The sequence below is a fragment of the Pleurodeles waltl genome, chromosome 12 (assembly GCF_031143425.1).
Source record: "Pleurodeles waltl isolate 20211129_DDA chromosome 12, aPleWal1.hap1.20221129, whole genome shotgun sequence".
Lineage (NCBI taxonomy): Eukaryota > Metazoa > Chordata > Amphibia > Caudata > Salamandridae > Pleurodeles > Pleurodeles waltl.
In genome coordinates this window covers 434,913,719-434,936,375 of record NC_090451.1, presented here as the reverse complement: position 1 = coordinate 434,936,375, position 22,657 = coordinate 434,913,719, and the positions used below count along the sequence as shown (strand labels likewise).

General features: G+C 44.6%; 1 protein-coding gene across 1 annotated transcript in view; it reads left to right on the top strand.

Moving 5' to 3' along the window:
• LOC138267772 (cocaine esterase-like) overlaps positions 1-22,298 on the top strand; it is a 490,938-nt gene extending 468,640 nt beyond the window's left edge. The window contains exons 12-14 of the mRNA XM_069216964.1: positions 4,089-4,238; positions 21,212-21,284; positions 21,994-22,298. Of these exons, the coding sequence (XP_069073065.1) occupies positions 4,089-4,238; positions 21,212-21,284; positions 21,994-22,180 (410 nt within the window). The 3' untranslated portion in view covers positions 22,181-22,298. The remainder of the gene's footprint in view (positions 1-4,088; positions 4,239-21,211; positions 21,285-21,993) is intronic.
• Positions 22,299-22,657: the final 359 nt, after the last annotated feature.

Genomic DNA, 22,657 nt, shown 5'->3' with positions numbered 1-22,657 from the left:
AAATTGGTAAATTAAGTCACTAGCCTACAGTGACAAATTTAAAAGCAGAGAGAGCATAAGCACTGGGGTTCTGATTAGCAGAGCCTCAGTGACACAGCTAAGCAGTCAAGCACTATACAAACACACACATTAGGCCATAAACTATGAGCACTGGGGTCCTGACCATGCAAGGGGCGGGCCTCTGGCCGTGGTACAGTCAGGGCCCTGTAGGCGGGTTCAGGTTCCTCCCAAGATCCTTGCTGTTTGTAATGTCCCACACAGCAGGTGTTGCAAAGATTTAAGAGCGCCTCTGGGCGCATGTGATGCGATGCAGGGGGAGGGCCTCTAGCCGAGCTGCAGTCTGGGCCCCGTAAGTGGGTTCAGGCTCCCCCCAAGGTACTTGCTGTTCGTGGTGTCCACTTTTATAATCCTCCTGTAAATACTGGGCACACAAAGTCCTATGCAGCATGTGTTTTAATCATATAAAATAGTTTAAAATGCAGCCTCTTTGTGACCAATTAAGTAAGCTATGTGTCCTCATGTCCTCATCATCAATTTCTTTGCAGCTGATTTAAAAAAAATATATATATAAATTGGCAGACTCTGCTTTTCAAGCTCACCCCTCAAGATTCTACCACCTTTCCTCTGCCACACCTTGACCCCCAATTTATGGGTTCCCAAAGTAAATTCTTTCTGATTCCAGCATTGGTGGCAGGTCATCTTTCAGTTGATGATTGCTGTATCTAGGCAATAAATGATATTAATGAAGTGACAGCTTTTTCCACAGTGTAAACATGTGTAAAAATGTCACAACAGTAACGTAATGCTGCCACAAATTGTGCTGCATTAAGCTGCATAATGTACCTTTTTTTATGTATAATTTAGTCAACTCAACCATACACTTTGTTCCTCCCCTGCCACATATTTCGAGTGGCCATAGACATACCTCAAAAAACATGGTTCCAAAATCAAGAACTGCAATAATGCCAAGCAATTATATGCTTTGTACACATTTGATTTAGGGATATTTATAGACTAATATAACAATATGGAATGTGCCAATAGACTGCTCTCAAATTCATACTGAGGTTCAACCCATCAAGTCTACAGAGAGAATATATTTAGTATTGCATTCCTTATTTACTTTTTACCACCACTTACATGCTTACTGCTTATCCATTTCACCAGGGAAAGTGTTCGAAATGGGGTCTCTAGTAGGCAGTCATTTCTACTCTATTCAAGCAGGGACCCTCACTCTAGTCAGGGTAAGGGAGTTCCACTCATAAGACAACCCCTGCTCACCCCCTTGGTAGCTTGGCACAAGCAGTCAGCCTTATTGCGAAGGAAATGTGTAAAGTATTTGTACCAACACACACAGTAATACAGTGAAAACACAACTAAAGGGACACTACATCAGTTTAGACAAATAGCCACTATTTATCTAAATCAAGACCAAAATGACAAAAATCCAACTTACAGAAGCAAAGTTATGAATTTTTAAAGTCTTAATCCATAGAAATTAGTGAATGCGTTGTTTTTACACAAAGTACCTGGTTTGCGTCAAAAATAAAGCCGCACAGGCGAGCAAGCATCGGAAAAGTCAACAATGCATAAATTTCTTACTCGGAAGTGAGGCCTGTATCGTTTCTTCTCCGGTCGGGTAGGTGAGGCGTTTGCTTTTCTCTCCAACAGAAGACCGATGCGTCGATTTCCGGATGGGCAACCTCGGGTGGAGAACCACGCTGAGTGGGTGGTGCGTCGGCTTTGGCAGCCGCACACAGGTGGTGCGTCAATTTTCAGCCACGAAACAGGTGCTGCATCGATTTTCCTCCCGCACGGTTCCTGTGCATGAACTTTGGTCTTGGTTCCACCAGCTTCTCCTTTCAAGGGCCCAGAGACTGGATTAGGCATCACTTGGTAGGATAGGAGTCTCAGCAAGAGAGTCTAGGTCCTGGCAGAGGAAGTGTTAGATGGCCCTGAGACTTCAGAACGGGGGTAAGCTCAGTCGAAGCCCTTGGAGACACTTCACAAGCAGGAAAACACAGCAAAGTCCAGTCTTTGTCCTCTCTCAGGCAGAATCAGAAACTGCAGGCCAACCCAGAAAAGCACACTAATAGGCAAAAGGACAGCACTCCTCCAGCTCTTCTCCTTGGTAGAGGTTTCTCTTGGTTTCAGAAGTAATCTAAAAATCTGGGGTTTTGGGCCCACTACTAATACCCTCATTCTGCCATTGCAGTAGGCAAACTTCAAAGGAAAGTCTCTGTTGTTCTTAAGATCCTGCCTTGCCCAGGCATGGCCCCAGAAACACACCAGGGGGTTGGAGTCTGCATTGTGTGAGGAGAGGCACAGCCCTTTCAGGTATGTCAGCTCCTCCCTTCCTACTCTAGTCCAGGAGACTCATCAGGATATGCAGGCTACACCCCAGCTCCCTTTGTGTTACTGTCTAGTGGAAATTCACAACTGCCCAACTGTCAGTCTGACCCAGATGTGGAACACACAAGGAGGCAGAGAATGGTTAAGCAAGAAAATGCTCACTTTCTAAAAGTGTTATTTTCAAACTGACAATCTAAAAACCAACTTTACCAAAAGTTATATTTTAAAATTCCAAGTTCAGAGACCTCAAACTCCAAATCTCTATCTGCTCCCAATGAAAAACTGCCCTTAAAAGATTTTAAAAGGCAGCCCCAATGTTAACTTATGAGCGAGATAGTCCTTACAACCATGAAAAACTAATTTAGGAGCATTTCACTGTCAGGACATGTGAAACACATCAGTACATGTCCTACCTTTACCATACACTGCACCTTACCCATGGGCCTACCTTAGGGGTGCCTTACATGTACACAAAGGGAAAGTGTGGGCCTGACAACTGCACACAGAGGCACTGCAGTGGCAGTTCAGAGCAATGTTTACAGGGCTACTCATGTGGGTGGCACAATCGGTGCGGCAGGCCCACTAGTAGCATTTGATTTACAGGCCCTGGTCATCTCTAGTGCAGTTGACTAGGGACTTACTAGTGAATCAAATATGGCAATCATGGAAAAGCCAATTACACATACAGTTTACACAGAGAGCACTTTCACTTTAGCACTGGTCAGCAGTGGAAAAGTGGCCAAAGTACCAAAACCAGCAAAAACAAAGTCCAGCACACAGTCAAAAACACAGGAACCAGAGGCAAAAAGACAAGGGAAACCACGCCAAGGATTCCAAGTCTAACAGAAAGGAAAGAACTTGCATACATTTTTGTGGTCTTATTGACTAATGCAGCTGCAACGTTTCCCACATAATTATGAATTTGCCACATTTACAACATAACCCTCCTTCCCCCTCTTGCCACATAATTTGGTCAATCCTGCTGCTTAATTCGGTCCTCCCCTGCTGCATATTCTAGTGGCCCTGTATTAATAAATTTTATAGGTGGAGAAACATGCAAATCCAGGGTGTGTATGCTGGGGTTGATCCCAAGTAGGAAGGGAAATAGAATGAAAGAAAGGTTCTCTGTAAAGTTGGAGGTGGGCGATGGGGGAGGGAAGGAGTGTTTTTTAATAAAAGTCTAAATGCTGGGTATTAACTTCGAAGTAGTATCCCGACGTTCAATGAATGCTAAAGAACGTTTTCTACAGAGGGTCAGTACTGACTTGGGAACGTAAAGTCAGAGATAAAACCAGGACTGGTCCTGGATATTTGGTGTGCCCTTACAGAAACACCTAAAACCCCATTCAATAGAAGAGTGGGATGTGGTCCCAGTAGATGCGTTTTATTGCAGGAAACGTGGAGGTTGATGGGATTAGGCCAGTTTGCCGTGTCCGAATGAAATCTACAAGAAATTAGGTGGATTATTTCATAAAATTGAGCGGCTGAGTTGGTATATCACTGGCATGTACAAATCATCTACAACATTAATGGCTACATCATATTCGATGTATAGAATGATATATGTTGAGAACCTAAATGTTAATACTCTGTGTGCCATGATCATCTTCTCGAGGTGTCCATTCTTATGCTGTTTTATAAATTAGCAAATACGTTGCAAAAATAATTAACACGTTTATTTTGCATAGCACTGATTTTTTACATTTTACTTTTTCTACAACTTTTTACTTGTTTAGAGAGCGGGCATCCAGTCTACATGTATGAGTTTCAACATCGCGCAAGTGTGTATGATGATATCAGACCAAAATTCGTGAAAGCAGATCATGGAGACGAAATTGGATTCGTTCTTGGTGGTCCCTTTTTAATGAACGAAGTAAAAATTATTGGTAAGGCAGTAATGGCTAGATTATGGGCTTTTATTCAATGTGTTACAAATATACAATAGGAATAAAATACTGGTATTTTTATGAAAAACAAACGTAGATTCCTGAAGTTCTGTGCGTGTGGTGTAGGGGCTAAACTTTTGAGAATAGGCTACATATTTGCTAAATGATTTGTTCAAACACAGACTATCCGACTACATTTTTCTCTGACATTACTGTGAACTACCAACATTTGACCAAACCTTATTAAACATCGGTCACTAAACAATAAGAAAAAGTGCTGTAAAATATTGATAATTGTGCCACTCTTGCATGTGTGAATTGCTACACAATTGTTGTAAAGGTTTTTAATTTGAACACGGAGTAATGTAGATACTGCTATGGATAAAATATCAAAATATTGTTTTTTTCTCAAAGGATGTAAGCATCATGAATGGAAGTCAATTTGACAAGGCAAATAAATATATCCTAAATCTAATATTTACTTATAAAGGGATTCAGTAGAAGATTCTGCAAATCGGAATATATAATTTAAGTAAATGCTATTATATATGAATAAATCAATTTATAATAAATGTTATTTGAATTAAATATTGTATGCATCACTGCTCTGTCCGGTCCCCTTATGATTTGCATCAAAGATTGTGCGCTGCACAGGTACTAATTAACATTAGCGGTCAAACAGTGGAAGATAGGCAGGCACAAACACTGATGTAGGAAGACTCTAACTCAAGAAACTGAAGTCGTTTTAGAATATGGCTCTTTAAGAAGGTATTTAAAGCTCCCATCAGTACTGTTGCTCTTCTGATGTTCGACAGAATCATCATATCTTGCTGACGCAGAGAGGCCAGCAGTGCCTGCACTGTGTCTACAGTGCAACAAATACATTGAAAAAAAATGAACATTAAAAATCACAATAAATGCTCATGTTTTGGTTTATCACACTGGTTCCCAACATTTTGACTTCTGTGGACCCCCACTTTATTATTACTGGATCCTGGGGACCCCCACTGAATCATTATTGGAATCCGGGGACCCCCCTCCCAACTGAGTCATTACTGAAAGCTGGGGATCTAATCTGTTAATATTATTTAATTTTCTAAGCAGTCACGGACCCCATGAGGAGGCTTCGGGGACCCCCAGGGGTCCCCGGACCACAGGTTGGGAACCACTGATTACTCAAGTATTATACTGTCCTATCATTTTATGTCCAGACTTCTCCACCACAACTGAGGAGTCTCCACAGTTATAAACGTACTATTAACTTGTACTTTGTGAATCAGGATCAAATGGGTGCCCAAATCATTGATGCTCCAGTACTAAATTCCTGCACTGCAGCATCGTAGTCTATAGACCGGGGATCAGCAAGCATCCTGGAGACAAGATGCCAGCCCACCAAAATTCATTTAAATGCCAAATGTGGTTCCTTTATATTCCTCAGACATAAAAACTCCAGTCATCAACATACAATTCCAGTTTGTATGAACCCAAGTAGAATTGTGGCTGAGGACAATAACCTGAGGTTCTATCTCGGTAAGGGATAATAGCTGCCCTGTTGGACAATATTGCCTCAAATGTCACTATTTCTGTGGCTGCGAGATCATTAGTCTTGGTGTCACATGATAATTCATCCTGTCAGACTACGCCAGAAAAAACAACCAGTATATTATAGGAAAAAGAGTATACATCACCGCAAAAAACGTGAATGTTCTAGGGTACTGTGAAAAATTCCACCTCGCTTTGTTGCCCCTCCTCAAAAATAGCAATTAAAAAACACTGTAGCTCTAACATTACATAACACGTTCACTCGGCTTTTCATGCTTCCATGTTCCAGTTTCCTCACTCTGCTCTGCGCCACCTTTCTAATGATGTGGCCGTTGTGTTTGAAGCTCAAAATATTTGGGACTAAGCGTTCATGGTCCTGAGGGGAGTAGTCCCATGAGCCACTGTTGGGATTCAAGTACAGAACTAAGGTCAAGGTGGTGGCAGACAGGTGAAACTGAGCGACTTCACCCACCAAAGGAAAAAGGCGTTGAAGTGGCACTTTGCATTGTTTAAATATTTGTGCAAAATAGGTTCAGGCATTTCATTCCGATTAATCTTCAGTTGCAACTGAGACTGTCTTCACAATCAATACATTTTAATAACATGAGCACATTAAACTCCACAAAAAGGACAGCACTAAATTTGCAAACCATGCAAAGGATTAGGAAAGTACACATTCAAACATCAAATTAGTTGCCATTCGATAGCAATCACATGAATGCATTAATCAATATACATCAGAGCAATTCATATTATTAAATGCAAAGACAAACTATTATAAAGTTGTCTCAAATAAACAAAGCGAACTCAGTTTACCAATAAAGGGATCCCCTACACTGCTAAGCTAGGAAAAAGTTGGGAAGGTTGGGGAGAAGTCAGACCTACAATTTTTTTAAATAAATTGAAATGAAAAAAAAATCACGGTAGTATGTTGAGTGAAACAAATTTTTCATGATCCTTTACAGCAGGAATTAGACAATTACAAGGGAATTCATTCGGACTGGTGGAAAAAGTCAACATTGTTACAGAGGAGGTAGAACAAAATACCTCATCCAATGGATGTACATGCAGGTCAAATACCATACTCTATTTCATTCTGATACAGGCTACATGCTCTATGTGTGGCAGGCATGGCAGTGGTTTCAATCCAGTCAAAGATAGACCACAAGCATTGAAATTCTACCCTTTATGTCACCTACCCAGCAGATTACTTTGGAAATCTCCACTGCCCTTGGGTGTGCTCTCTGTTTCTCAAAACACCACCCCTCGGCTGAGGATCATTCAAAGATTCAGTTTAAAATGCTCATTTATGCATTGGAGGGCGACCTACTAGCCCATTAAGACAGCTAAAGACAGGGTCAAAGACCGAACAGATTCCATGTTTTCCCATCTCAGCTGGAGTCTGTGAAAAACAAAAAAAATGAGAGACCTGACACACAAGGAGTTTTGTCACTGCATGTGGGGGCCATTGTAAGTTTTTCCTTCCCTGGCTTGCCTGATTGACCTTGGTAGGGAAAATACTTGACAGCCGTCACACCTGAAACAAGGCAGGGTGACCCTCATTGGACCTGGCAGCTCAATGACAGACAGGCCATCAAGTAAATATTTCAGACAAGAGCAGAGCCATTTGAGACTTCGCTATTGGAACCCATGTGAGTCAGATGCATCTGAATATTGGAACCGTGAGGCTGGGAAAAAAGGGCATTGCCCATTTGTACTGGATGCCTGCATATCACACACTAGGCCCGAAGTCTACATTTTAAAATTTGGGCTTTCAGTTTTGAACGAACTACTTACTGTTTGTTTCCAAAATACTGAACTCTAGAAGGATTGAGCTTCAGAAGATTCTCGTTCATACAGGCAGAATATCATTTCTGAAACACACCCAGACATCTTGACACAAGACTCAAAATAATGGGTCCCGTTTTCAGGCAGGAATCCATAATGATGAATCCGTGAGTCTCTCTAAATGACAATCAGTTCCACATCACACGCTAAAAAAGTTTTTCAAACTTTTTTGTTTCAAATGCAAACCCATAAAAGACGTTTTGTCTATCTTTCATGCACATTATGGAAGCCAGTGTGACCTCACTGCTGTGATAACACCAGTAGCTGGATCTTCGACTCTCAAGGACATTTGCCCCTGTATGCATAATATAGAGTGTCTTAAATTGTCTTGTATATGCCACCTACGCTTCCAATATCTATGTGTGTATATGACCTGTGAACCTCGGGTGACTGGATCCTGAACCTCAAACAACTTTTTCGTAGAACCCAGAAGTCTATGGATAGATGGATCAAATTGCCCCTAAACTCTTGGGCAGAGTAGCACTATTTAAGGTGATGAACCTCTCACGCATGTTATATGTGCCTCAGAACTTAACCCTTCATATGCAACAAAGCTGGTTTTGCACTCTTGCAGCAAAGTTATGTAGGTTCTTGTGGGTGAACAAGCCCCCAGAATTGCCTTTGGCTAATGTGTACAGCCTACAATTGACGGCGGGCTCGCCATGGCAGACATCCACCTTTATTATCAGACGGCACAAAATCTGGTGGTGAACGACTGAATACACGGGGGATGGGAGACCCTGCATTTAAATGGGAAATAGCACTGATTAGCATAGACAACATAAGAGGACTCCTCTATGGCGCACACTTCGTTGAGTCGCTGCTGGAGCCCATCATGGCGGTATTTCAGGCGTGGAAGGTGGCACTGAGGTAGACTGGATGGGACGGATGGGAGAAACTTGAGACCCCCCCCCCTCTGGTCAGGCCGCTGGTTGGACCAGGGGGCACGACTAGAGGGATTTTGAGGTGAGGACTGACTAGGAATATCAAAGTTGAGGGAAGTATGGGAATGCAATCATATGTAGTTCTTGCCAGACCTCTAGAACGACTTACCAACACAGATCTCAATTCCACCAATATCTGAAGCTCCGACATGCCCTGTAAGACCACAGAGAGGATCTTATCAAGGTTCCTGAGTAGAGTCACTGGAAGTAATCTACTTTTAGGTCCCCTGGGGAAGGGAAGGATATCCCAGGTCTGCAGGGCGCTGATGACCATTTCTCCTGACCTTTTGATGGCCTTAAGAGCACGGTGGGAGAGGTGGTTGGGTCTCTGAAGGACACAGAAAGGAGGGAGACATGCATGGTGCCATGTACCCTGGCAATCTCTGAATGCCTGTGCCTTATTCTACATTTACTATAAATCTAATGAAGCCCCCTCCATAGCGGAATGGAGGACAGGAATGGACTGTTTTGCAAAACAAGAGGAGTCCACGTACGCCACATGTGGCTACCCCCGAAAGCACGCCAAGATATGGGCAAAGTGGTGGGCCTCCTATGTGCTTGGCTCTATGGGTCGCTGGTGAAAGCCATGATCAGGTAATGCTTGTTTTTCATGGGATGTGCAGATATATCCTCTTTTTCCTTTGTGGTGTATCGCAATGATAGTGCATAACTTACTGTATTAAATAAAACAATAAAAGGTTTTGACATATAAATAAAAAATCTGGATTTCACCAGGAACCAGTGGAGTGACTTCATGCCCGGTTTGACATAGTTGTGTTACCGTAAGGGCAGACGCATCCTGGCTGTTTGATTTTGCACTAGTGAAAGCCTAGTAATGAGTTTTCTTTGACAAGACTGTTATTGACTACGTTATATTCCGGGCATGCCATCCCCATTGTTATTTGTTCATTGACAGTGTTTTTTTTGGAATAATTAAGTTGTGGTCAGAATTGAAAATTACCCCCAGTTCTGGCAAATTGAGTGGGGCCAGGGGATGGTTCAGACGTGTAGTCTCTTTGAATAAGGACAACCCTTCCTACAATCAACACTCCAGACTTTGGTCATTTTTTTTATTGGAAAAAAAAGGAAGCGGAAGAGCTTGGCCAGAGAGGATTCTCAAGCCTTAAAAGAACAGAAGCTTCTCACTGGTCTGGCAGGTAAAAACAGAAGGGCGCACTGGCCTTGACTGTGCCCACCTTAAACTGGTGGACTGAATCATCTATCTAGCGACAGAACAAAATCTTCATATCTAAACAGGGGCCAATGACTTTTTTCTAGGCCTGCACCCTCAAGTTAGAGTATTTGAGCCACAACCCCCAAATTGTGGCCTGATTACGGTTCATGGTCCTGGCAATCATGTCAATGAGATCAGGTTTTGCGCTGCAGCGTCCAACTTCCTTGCCCAGTTTGAATGTAAAGTGGTACACTCCACAGCATATCTGGAAGAATGAAGGTGCATTAATAAAAGTTGTGCTATAGCTAGAGAATATAGCTAGCCCACCATGTTACTGACTCCGGCATAGTACAGGAAGCGACCATCACATTAGTACATCACCTTCCCATTCGTATCCAGACACTGAAGATCCTCAGAACAATTTGTCAGTAAATTCCTATTACACTTGCAATGGAAGTGACCAGTACAGTCAGAAAAAAACAACATCTTCTGTTTTTTCCCTAGATATATTTCAGCAGACAAAAACAGGCATAATTTAGCAGGTCAAAATAGCAGGAATTTCAGAACAAACTGCAAAAATCAGTGCAAAAATGCAGATTTCTCCAGTAATTCTGCATTCAAGAGGTAGTAACTTGGTATTAAAATAAAGGACCAGGTAAGTACCATACCCCATTCCATCAGTAATTGTGGGTGTTGTAGTAATGGAATGGACTGGTTATTCCAAATACCTTGTAATAGAGGCCATGGCTTCCATGTCCATGTCAGAATTCCAAAACACAGAAAATAGTCCTTGGGAACCCTGTTATAAATGTTCAATGCGTTTCAGAGAGCTGAAAAACTTTGCGCAAGTTACCTGAACCTAACTTAGAACATGGGTTCTATGGACAAGCTGGTCTTCATACGGAAGCTGTGGCAGTCACCAATGCATAAATGCCTCATTCTCAAGAAAGTGCCTTCAGATCTGAGGCCTTGAGTAGTAGTAACTGGATGAATGCCATTTCCTGTGCTCACTGGCACCGGTCTTTGGTTGGGTGTCCAGATCTCCCCAGCAAACCCGCTTTATGGAGGTCAAATTGAGAGCAGCTTCACAGAAACCCCGATGAGCCCTGAATAGCTAGCAACTGCCACCAGGACTGAAGTCGATGACAATCCATGGATAAGTTTCAACAGTACTGGCTGCGGTCAGGTGTCTCTGCACTAGGACTGATTCTATATAGTTTGTGCAGTACTAGGCTTGAGATAGAGGGATTATGTGGGTCTCTGTGGCCTTCAACCTTGCGCTCATAAAATAGATGAAAGAAATATGAGTAAAATATGGATGCAGGTCCTGCAGCCAGAACCACAAGACACTGAGTTGAGGCAGCAACTCCTGATCCAACAGTTCGTGGTCAAAAACCACTGAACAAATACAATCTATCTGCAAAGAAGTCAACAGTATCCAGATGAGGGACAACCAGGGGAGAATCCAATGAGGACTGTGGCACTCAGGTATCCAAACAGCCTCTTAAGAGCATGGTAATTCGACAGGGCGAAATGCTGCAAACTTTCTCAAGAACGTTGGTCACCAGAGCAGATGGCGTACAGATACTTCCTAGTTTCAGGAAGTCCTCTTACCTAAGCCCTCTTTATTAGCTGGCTAGAATTTGGAGAAGGGATACCAGGGTGCTGGATTCTCTGATTAATGACATTATCCCCACACAACATTACAGCGATTCAAGGTATTCTCCCCGGAATGGGGAATAACTGCATGGACCTGCATGGACTGCTAGTTCCATGTGGTACTGAACCTCATTCAATAACCAGGACACCCTGACTCACAAACCAGCAGCAGCAGCTATCCATCAGCCTCCTTCTGGCTTTTACTCAACCTATGTTCTTGATTTGTCATCTCCTCAATAGTATCAGTTCATCCACAGGGCAACCAAAACGTTGTTTTATTAAATAAACACTACAGCAACATACTAGGCAAGAAAGGCAAGTTAAGACACTGAAGAAGTGAGCAATCCGTCTGGCTTATTTACACATAGATCCCATCGTATAAAAGAAACTGGCTCCGCAAATGCGGGTAGACCGAACTATCAAAGATCAGTAGAACTCCATTAGTGCGCATAGAATTAATGCAAAGTATTGGCAGAAGGAGAACCCAAATATGAGCAGATTTGCACCTTAAGAGCCTTCACCCGAACAGAAGAAGTTTCTCCAATGAAACTAAACTGGACTGTCCCATGACAATGATTAACCCAGGGTTCATCATTCACCTGGGGGGATAACCTTTGCCTGTATCTCTATCAACCTGTGTGGCCTGTTGTTTATAGCGGAGACCATTCTGATCAGGGTATTAGATGATTCAGGATTTGGACTACTCTCATTCACAAGCCATGCTGTCTGATACACGGGCTTATAATGTTTCCTGAATTGGGACTTCCTTACATTGGCACCATTGAATTCACCCAACATCCCCATGCATGGCTTCTTGAGGGATGCATGACATTACCACGCATGCCTTTAACACTCATGCAATATCACGTGTTGATCTTTACGATGTGTGGCATTACATCTTGGACCTTTACCACGCGTTTCTGTGATATAAATGTGTGTGTCTGTGTGCGCGCACACATATATTTATAATATATATGTATAAATATATATGCGTTTGTGCATAGACCATATACACACGTTTTTGTTACACCTCGGGTACTCAATTGCTCTCCGTGGGTCACGCATTTACATCCATCACGTTTCACTGGCCATTGGTATCATGCCTTCTACCGAACCATGACGCAGCAGGGAAGAGGGGCAAAAGGTGCAGTACACTATTCATGCTACTAGAAGGCATGCTCTTTGAATAACCACAAGGCTGATGCCCACATTATGATAACAAATGTATACGAATATAAAGAAAATACTACAAAACAACTCCTTGGTGCAATGAAATATAGAATACACAATATTGTAAACGGCAAATGTAAGTAAAATATGAGCTTGGGGGGGACGGGAGAGGGTTGGAGGGGTGTTGGAAAATGGGTTATTGATAGGGCAGGTAGGTACCTACACCTAGCAACAAGCCACAAACCTCCACAAAAGTACAGTTAGGTCTCAGTAAATTAATCCCAGCTCTACCCTTGGTAGCTTGGCATCGAGCGTCAAGGCTTAACTTAGGAGACAAAGTGTAAAGCATTCAAATATCACAAAACAGTAATTAAATAAAACACAGGAAACAGTTTAAAAATCCAAAACCAATTTATAAAAATAGCTTATATTTTTATCTTTAAAATGACACAAAAACGATTAAAATCGGTTCAGGGGAACCGGAGATATGAATTTTTAAAGTATTATTATTTTCTAGCGCATAGAAACAAAAAGCGCCAATCGGGTCATCTGGTTGCACCAGGACCGGGGCAAAGTCAAACTTTCAGGCCGACCGCGATGGAGCCCTGCTCGGCTACAAGTCGCGGGAGGCCTCGGTTAAAAAGTTACCTTCTGACTTAGTCTTTATTTTGAAGTTTTTCTTCACCGGGACGAACCTGCCAGTTGGATCCGACCTCCTGGAGCCCTTGTCCGGATACGCGAAGTCGGTTTCCTCGGTGGTGATTTTTACCTTCGGACTTAGTCGTTTTTTCGAGATGAAAATCCTTCGACCGGGGTAAACCTGGATCTTGATCCGACGTCCATGGAGCCCTTCTCGGATACGATGGCTGGAAGGTCCCGGTCAACTTTTTACGTTCGGACTTAGTCTGTTTTTCGGATGTTTTTCTTTACCGGGACGAACCACGAAGTCAGGCCGGGTCGCGGTTGAGGCAAGCCGGCTAGAATTTCCGCGTCGGGTCGGTCACTTTATGGAGCTTTTTTCTAAAAATTCTCCAATCTTCTCCAAACTTCTGGGGCTTCACCCAGATGTTCTTTTAAGGTTCTTTTGGGGTCCACAGCTCACCCCAAGGGTCCAGAAGTTCTGTGATGGTCCTTGGGAAGTGCGGACTTCAACTCCCAGAATGCACCTGGCGCAAACTCCTTTTTGGCCACTGGACAGTGGTCAGCTGGTCGCTTTCTTCAGGAGTTGGTGCAGGGGACTCTGGTTAGCAATTTTTCACCTGTAGCAAACAGGGAGTCCCTCCTTGAACCAGTTGAAGCCAGGCAAAGTCCTTCTTGTGGTGAAGCCCAAGTGTGCAGCTGGTGCAGTCCTTCTGAGTGCAGGGTCCAGGTGCAGGCCAGGGGTCCAGCAGGGCAGTCCTTCTTCTTCTTTAGTTCCTTTCTTGTTGAATTCTGGAGGGGATCTGAGGCGTGGGTGCAGGTCTGCCAGTTTTATCCTTGCTCCTGGGTGAAAAGCAGGGGGGCCCTGGTCCTCCAATCAGGGACAGGGTCGTCCCCCTGTGATGACCACTTCCTGGGAAGTGTGGCAAAAATCCATCCCAGAAGGCAACAGTCTCTAAAAATCCAAAATGGATGAATCTGATTTTTAGAGGAGAGATCTGGCTGAGCCCACCCACTGGTGTGGCTAAAAATCATAAACACACCCCTCTCCTGCCCTCTCCTAATCTAATCAAGGGGGCACCTAGCTGTCTGGGGTTGCAGGATGTGGGGGTGTTGCTGGGTGCTCCAGATGTCCTTCTCTGCCTTTGAAGACCAGTTTGGCAGCCCTCCCCCTTCCTGCTTCCCCATCTGCTGAGGGGAGATCCTCTCCCCCAAGCACATTCCTTTGTGTGAAGTCAGGCCACTTCACACCTCATTAAAGTAGCCTGGCAGATGCTGCTGCAGGCTGGCCAATCAGAGCACAGCAGCAAAAACAATGCAGAGCTGAAATTGGCAACTTTTTAGGTAAAGTCTAAACTTTTTACCTGCACTAGTTATATTAAATCCCACAACTGGAAGTTGTGGGATTTATTATAACAATCAATTTGATACCAAATTCTTGGTATGTAACATTTAAGGAGACTTTAAAATTTAAAATAAAGTCTGCCCATTCTAGCCTATGAAGGCCATTTACTTCAATGAGGGAAAAACGAATTTGGCTGTTTTTACCTCACCAGGGCTTATAAATCTATTTTTATAAAATCCCTGCTTATAGTTACATGGCACCCTGCCCTAGGGGCACATAGGGCACACCTTAGGGGTGACTTATATGTAAAAATAAGGTAGTTTAAGACTTTGGAAGTACCTTTAATTCCAAAGTCGAATTTGCATATAACTTTAATTTAAAAGCAGCCAGCAAGGCAGGCTTGCTTTTAAAATGACACTGGGCACCTCAGCAATGCACCTAGGTGTGCACCACCTATGCTGTGGTCCCTAAACCTACATGCCCTACCATATACTAGGGTCTTATAGGTAGGTTAACTTAGCCAATTATAATTAGCCTAATTTGCATATCCATTTTACACAGAGCACAGGCCCTGGGACTGGTTAGCAGTACCCAGGGCACCATCAGAGTCAGGAAAACACCAGCATAAAGTGGAAAAATGGGGGCAAAAAGTTAGGGGGCCTCTGCAATCAGCCCCAGTTTCTCACACAACCCCCCCCCAGCCCACACGCCCAGGAGACTCAGCCCAACCCTGGGAGAGTCTTCCTGGCTTGTTAGGCGAGGAAGACAGTGAAGAAAACTGGCTGTCCCTTTGCAGGGCCTACTCTGCCTTATATCCTCCTGTCAGGGTCACTCCCTCTGGGTAGTGAAGCCATCCCAACAGTAAAAGGACCCAACCCAAACTGAAACTTCCCTCTAGGGGGGTCTTCCTCCTCTCTCTCTGCCAACTTGGGTAGTGAGGTGCCCACCTCCCCTACTCCTAACTTTGCTAGGGCAAGACCTAGCTTACCCAAAGAGGTCACCCAACACTTGAGCAACCCCACCATGACCAACAGGGTTAGGGGGCCTACTTTGCTATTGGCCTTGGGGTCTGCCTCCCAGGCCAAGTACAGTGCTGCCAGGAAGGCTAGCACCCAGCAGAGGCTACTGACAGCTGTCAGTACCCAGAACCACACCCTAAGCTCTCCACTGACAGGTGGCTGAGCTGCTTTAGGGGCATCTTTGGGGTCCTGGCACCCCTCTTGCTGTCTAGAGTGGGGGGCTACCACCTCCTGTGGCAGACACCCTCCTTCCACTCTCCCTTCTGTCAGTGCAGGGGCAACACCTTGCATCTGGACAGCTGCCTGACTACTCAGGACTTCCTTGGGGTCAGGTGAGGCCTCACCAGTGCCAACTCTGGGCTCCCCCCCTACTGGGGCAGAAGGCCTTTGGCTCCCTGGAACTCTCTTTAAGAGTGGCCTACCCTTCCTTTTCTTCTTTCCTTTTCTTGGGGACCCCTGTCTCCTAACTGTAGGGACTGACTCCCCAGGACTTTGAGTTGGGGGGGCGCCCTGGGCGACCACCCCATCTGTGACCAGACTCACCTCTGGGAGGTCATTGCCCAGGATACAATCTAGGGGAAGGTCAGCACTGACTACCACCCTAATCCAGTCAAGGATACCCTCCCTCTCTAGGGGCACTATGGCTACAGGTTTGGAGGTGACCTCCCCTGTGGCTATCCTGACTTTCTTTGTCTTTCCTGGGACATACATGTCTGGGGTCACTAACCGGTCACTCACTACAGTGTGACTGGCACAGGTGTCTCTCAGGCCAGTGGTAGGGATCCCATTCACTTGAATGTGGTGGAAGTGCCTACTCCCACCCTCAGGGATCACCAGCTTACCATCTGGTCCTGTCTCCCAGCACAATGCTAAGAGGACTTCATCATCTGAGGAATCCTCCTCTATGGCTACACTGGACAGCCCAGTGCTAACCACTTTCTTTGGACAGGCTGCATCTCCTCTGAAGTGACCTGTCTGCTGACAGTCAAAGCAAGCCCTACTGTCCAAGAGCTTTTTTAACCCTGGGTCTCCCTGTCTCTGCATGTCAGATTGGGAGTGGGATTTACTCTCCTCCTTCTTAGGGTTCTGGGGTACAGAGGGAGTCTCTGTGGTGGGCTTACCACCTCCCTCCTTAGGTTTTTGGGGACCTGTCCCCCCCTTCTTGGAGTCTCCCCCCTGGGACTTGACAACCACCCTGGTTCTCAACCACTCATCAGCTGCCTCCCCTAGCTCTCTAGGGTTGGTCAGCTTAGAGTCCACTAGATGCTGGCGTAACCTTTCTTGGATACAATTGGTCAAGATGTGCTCTCTCATGATCAGATTGTATAACCCCTCATAAGTATTTACTTTGTTGCCAATAATCCAGCCCTCTAGTGCCTTTAGTGAGGTGTCCACAAAGTCAACCCAAGACTGGGTACTGACCTTCTGGGTGTCCCTGAACTTCATTCTATATTGCTCTGGGGTCAGACCAAACTTCTTGACTAAGCACCTCTTCATACTAGGGTATGAATCTGCCTCCTCCCCCCTTAAGGTCAGAAGCCTATCCCTCCCTGAGTTGGGGACCAACTCCCACAAAAGGGAACCCCAGTATTGAGGCCTAACCCTTCTCATTTGGAGTGCCCTCTCAAAGGCCCCTAGCCACTTATCTATGTCATCCCCCTCTACATAAGCAGGAACCACCCCCTTGGGTAATCTGGGGCAAACTCCCCCACCCATGGACACCTCAGCTTCTTTATCGCTGCTTCCATCTTTTTTTTCTTTGCTTGCCCACTTCTTTTTTTCTAGGGCAAGCTTATCTGCCTCCAAAGCTATGTAGGCTAGCTGGGCTTCCAGCTCTCTCTCCCTGATGGATGGGTTCTCTCCTCCTGAAAGGACCCTCTTCCTACCACTAGCTTTGGGTCTGCCCCTAGTGACTGTATCCATTGAGGACCGTTCCTCCTCTTCCTCACTTGGGGTCTGATGCCTTCCCTCCCCTGAGTGGTTAGAGCTAGCATCCTCCCTTCTTTCTCCCTCCTCTGGAACTTCCTCTGTCTCTACCTCTTGGGCCTCAGCCCATGCTGTCAGGGATTTAATCAGGATTTCCTTCCTGAGATTAGTGGTTGCAGGCAACCCCCTCTCAATACACAACCCCCTAAGCTGGACTACTGTCAGTGTGGGTAGGCTAGCCAGATCAAGCTCCATGGTTCCCTAGTTTTGTGTCAACAAAAACTTTTTGCAAAAATTGGAAACAAGAATTTAGAAAAATTACAAAAATTCAATAATTGAAATTAATCCAAATTAAAAATTAAAAACAATTTTTGCACTAGGACAATTTAAAGGATTTTTAATTTGTTTTACCTAAAACTGTAACGTGATATTGAACACAAGTACAGGATCCCGTCGCTGCTTCCAATTATGTTGGAAAATGGGTTATTGATAGGGCAGGTAGGTACCTACACCTAGCAACAAGCCACAAACCTCCACAAAAGTACAGTTAGGTCTCAGTAAATTAATCCCAGCTCTACCCTTGGTAGCTTGGCATCGAGCGTCAAGGCTTAACTTAGGAGACAAAGTGTAAAGCATTCAAATATCACAAAACAGTAATTAAATAAAACACAGGAAACAGTTTAAAAATCCAAAACCAATTTATAAAAATAGCTTATATTTTTATCTTTAAAATGACACAAAAACGATTAAAATCGGTTCAGGGGAACCGGAGATATGAATTTTTAAAGTATTATTATTTTCTAGCGCATAGAAACAAAAAGCGCCAATCGGGTCATCTGGTTGCACCAGGACCGGGGCAAAGTCAAACTTTCAGGCCGACCGCGATGGAGCCCTGCTCGGCTACAAGTCGCGGGAGGCCTCGGTTAAAAAGTTACCTTCTGACTTAGTCTTTATTTTGAAGTTTTTCTTCACCGGGACGAACCTGCCAGTTGGATCCGACCTCCTGGAGCCCTTGTCCGGATACGCGAAGTCGGTTTCCTCGGTGGTGATTTTTACCTTCGGACTTAGTCGTTTTTTCGAGATGAAAATCCTTCGACCGGGGTAAACCTGGATCTTGATCCGACGTCCATGGAGCCCTTCTCGGATACGATGGCTGGAAGGTCCCGGTCAACTTTTTACGTTCGGACTTAGTCTGTTTTTCGGATGTTTTTCTTTACCGGGACGAACCACGAAGTCAGGCCGGGTCGCGGTTGAGGCAAGCCGGCTAGAATTTCCGCGTCGGGTCGGTCACTTTATGGAGCTTTTTTCTAAAAATTCTCCAATCTTCTCCAAACTTCTGGGGCTTCACCCAGATGTTCTTTTAAGGTTCTTTTGGGGTCCACAGCTCACCCCAAGGGTCCAGAAGTTCTGTGATGGTCCTTGGGAAGTGCGGACTTCAACTCCCAGAATGCACCTGGCGCAAACTCCTTTTTGGCCACTGGACAGTGGTCAGCTGGTCGCTTTCTTCAGGAGTTGGTGCAGGGGACTCTGGTTAGCAATTTTTCACCTGTAGCAAACAGGGAGTCCCTCCTTGAACCAGTTGAAGCCAGGCAAAGTCCTTCTTGTGGTGAAGCCCAAGTGTGCAGCTGGTGCAGTCCTTCTGAGTGCAGGGTCCAGGTGCAGGCCAGGGGTCCAGCAGGGCAGTCCTTCTTCTTCTTTAGTTCCTTTCTTGTTGAATTCTGGAGGGGATCTGAGGCGTGGGTGCAGGTCTGCCAGTTTTATCCTTGCTCCTGGGTGAAAAGCAGGGGGGCCCTGGTCCTCCAATCAGGGACAGGGTCGTCCCCCTGTGATGACCACTTCCTGGGAAGTGTGGCAAAAATCCATCCCAGAAGGCAACAGTCTCTAAAAATCCAAAATGGATGAATCTGATTTTTAGAGGAGAGATCTGGCTGAGCCCACCCACTGGTGTGGCTAAAAATCATAAACACACCCCTCTCCTGCCCTCTCCTAATCTAATCAAGGGGGCACCTAGCTGTCTGGGGTTGCAGGATGTGGGGGTGTTGCTGGGTGCTCCAGATGTCCTTCTCTGCCTTTGAAGACCAGTTTGGCAGCCCTCCCCCTTCCTGCTTCCCCATCTGCTGAGGGGAGATCCTCTCCCCCAAGCACATTCCTTTGTGTGAAGTCAGGCCACTTCACACCTCATTAAAGTAGCCTGGCAGATGCTGCTGCAGGCTGGCCAATCAGAGCACAGCAGCAAAAACAATGCAGAGCTGAAATTGGCAACTTTTTAGGTAAAGTCTAAACTTTTTACCTGCACTAGTTATATTAAATCCCACAACTGGAAGTTGTGGGATTTATTATAACAATCAATTTGATACCAAATTCTTGGTATGTAACATTTAAGGAGACTTTAAAATTTAAAATAAAGTCTGCCCATTCTAGCCTATGAAGGCCATTTACTTCAATGAGGGAAAAACGAATTTGGCTGTTTTTACCTCACCAGGGCTTATAAATCTATTTTTATAAAATCCCTGCTTATAGTTACATGGCACCCTGCCCTAGGGGCACATAGGGCACACCTTAGGGGTGACTTATATGTAAAAATAAGGTAGTTTAAGACTTTGGAAGTACCTTTAATTCCAAAGTCGAATTTGCATATAACTTTAATTTAAAAGCAGCCAGCAAGGCAGGCTTGCTTTTAAAATGACACTGGGCACCTCAGCAATGCACCTAGGTGTGCACCACCTATGCTGTGGTCCCTAAACCTACATGCCCTACCATATACTAGGGTCTTATAGGTAGGTTAACTTAGCCAATTATAATTAGCCTAATTTGCATATCCATTTTACACAGAGCACAGGCCCTGGGACTGGTTAGCAGTACCCAGGGCACCATCAGAGTCAGGAAAACACCAGCATAAAGTGGAAAAATGGGGGCAAAAAGTTAGGGGGCCTCTGCAATCAGCCCCAGTTTCTCACAAGGGGTATAAACAATCACCTTTGTATATGCAAGCTGCCATAAACTTCTGCTTACAGCACAATGTTACTGCAGCGTATCAGTTGATAAAGGCTTTCTTCTGATGTTATCCTAGGCTGTCAGATATAGGTTCAGTGGCGTAGCGTGGGGGGTGCAGGGGGGGCCGGCCGCACCGGGCGCAACATCTGGGGGGGGGGACTCGAGTGCTAAAATCCACGGGTTAGGGGGCGCAAATTACTTGCCTTGCCCCGGGAAAATCCACGGGTTAGGGGGCGCAAATTACTTGCCTTGCCCCGGGTGCTGACAACCCACCCTACGCCACTGTATAGATTGTTAGTAAAGGAGGATAAATGAGGCTGTGTGTTTGTTTGGTGTTACCTACTGCAAGCTAAAAGACTGACATGATTATAAATTAACTGCTGGAACCATTACTAGAGGGTGCTTACGAGAGGTTCCAATTGCTTAGTAGCTGTAACTCTACCAATTGCTGCTCGCTTTCCCGTGAAAGAATGGAGGTTTAGGGCTGCTTAAAATGGCCTGCAGCCTCCTTTGTACCTAGAGTCCTAAAAATCACTGAAACACTGCTTCTTAAAAGCCTTTGTTAGTTGCTGAGTGTATTTCTAACAAAGAAATCTGAAGTTAGTTCACCTCTTTTTTTTTAGATGCCATGTAACTGTACACATTTTCTAGATTATTTGAATAATAAAGTATTATCTATATCCCTCCTTGTCATTACAAACGTTTTTCTCTAGAGGAAGCTACGGATGAAGAGAAACAACTTAGCAGAACACTAATGAAATACTGGGCCAACTTTGCACGAAATGGGTACGTGACACATTTTCTACAAATTCTCTGGTGTCTTGGGGCCAGATGTATCATTATTTCACGCAGAGCGGCAAGCCACCTTGCTGCGCTGCGTGAAATGGCAGACATGCGCTGTATTCAACATGATACGAGGCATTCATGTCCTTTCCTTGCACTGGCACACAATGTGCTGCCTTGTGCCAACACAGGCACCCTTGCACCATGGTGCTAAGTTGCTGTTGTTGCAGGCAAGATTGGTTTTGAGCAAGAAGAGGCACTTTCCTGCACATAAACAATCCTCAAAGGCATTTTCCTGTTCTAAGTGTGCTCCAAAATGCAGCGCACTTAGAAGGAGGAAACACAGAGAAATAAAGATATTTTTCCTTGTTTTGCCTCCCCTGGGAAGGCTTAGCATTTTGAGAAATTTCCAGGTTTACCGGTGTTGGTAAATCTAAGAATGCGCCAACATGGATGGATCGTGGAACACCCACGCTCTGCCCATGAAACGCCTCCCTGGGGTAGAGGAACGCAAGGCAATGATTTGCCTTGCGTTAATCCAGATTTATTAAGCCTTGCAGTGCTCCGCAAGGTGACCTTGTGTTGCTTGATAACGCTGATTCGGTTTTACGTCACCCTTGTGCCCCCTTCCATGGCACAAGGATGACGCAAAACTATGATAAATTTGTTACTAGCTGAGGAATTAATGTCATTTTAATTTTGTCTTCAACAGAAACCCCAATGGTAACGATTTACCCAAGTGGCTTGCCTACGATCGCAACGAACACTACCTTGAGATAAATTTGCAGCAGGAAATGAGAAAGCAACTGAAAGATGACAGAATAAAATTCTGGACCGAGATCTTGCCCAAAAGAATTGATGCAATGACAGAAGAAAAGAAAGAACACACAGAATTGTAAATCACTATATCTAAACTGCTTAAATAAGTGATGTAACTGGCCCCTTCAATAAAATAAATGGTTATGTCCATGAAAATATGGAAGATTTATTAAACATAATAAAGGAGATAACTTTATGAATTAACTTTCGACTCTTGTGCATTCATCACAACCGATTGTGCACACATTTTGTGATAAATGTCATCAGCAATCAAACACTAATGCAGCCAATAATCACTGAGTAGAGTGGTTTATTCCCAGTCTAATTTTCAAGCAAGGCCAGTAACAGAATGATGGGAAACAACACTGTGGTGGACGATTTTGAGACTGAAGATACAGGAGCACTATCTGAGATTCACGGTAAACAAGTGGATGCTAGTACCTTAACATAACTGCAGCATATTTGACAAAGATTTTGGCTAGTCTTTGTAATCGGTACCTGCTCTTACTGTTTTGTTGAGCAGAAGTGACCTTCTAAAAAGTTAATATCAGTACTTT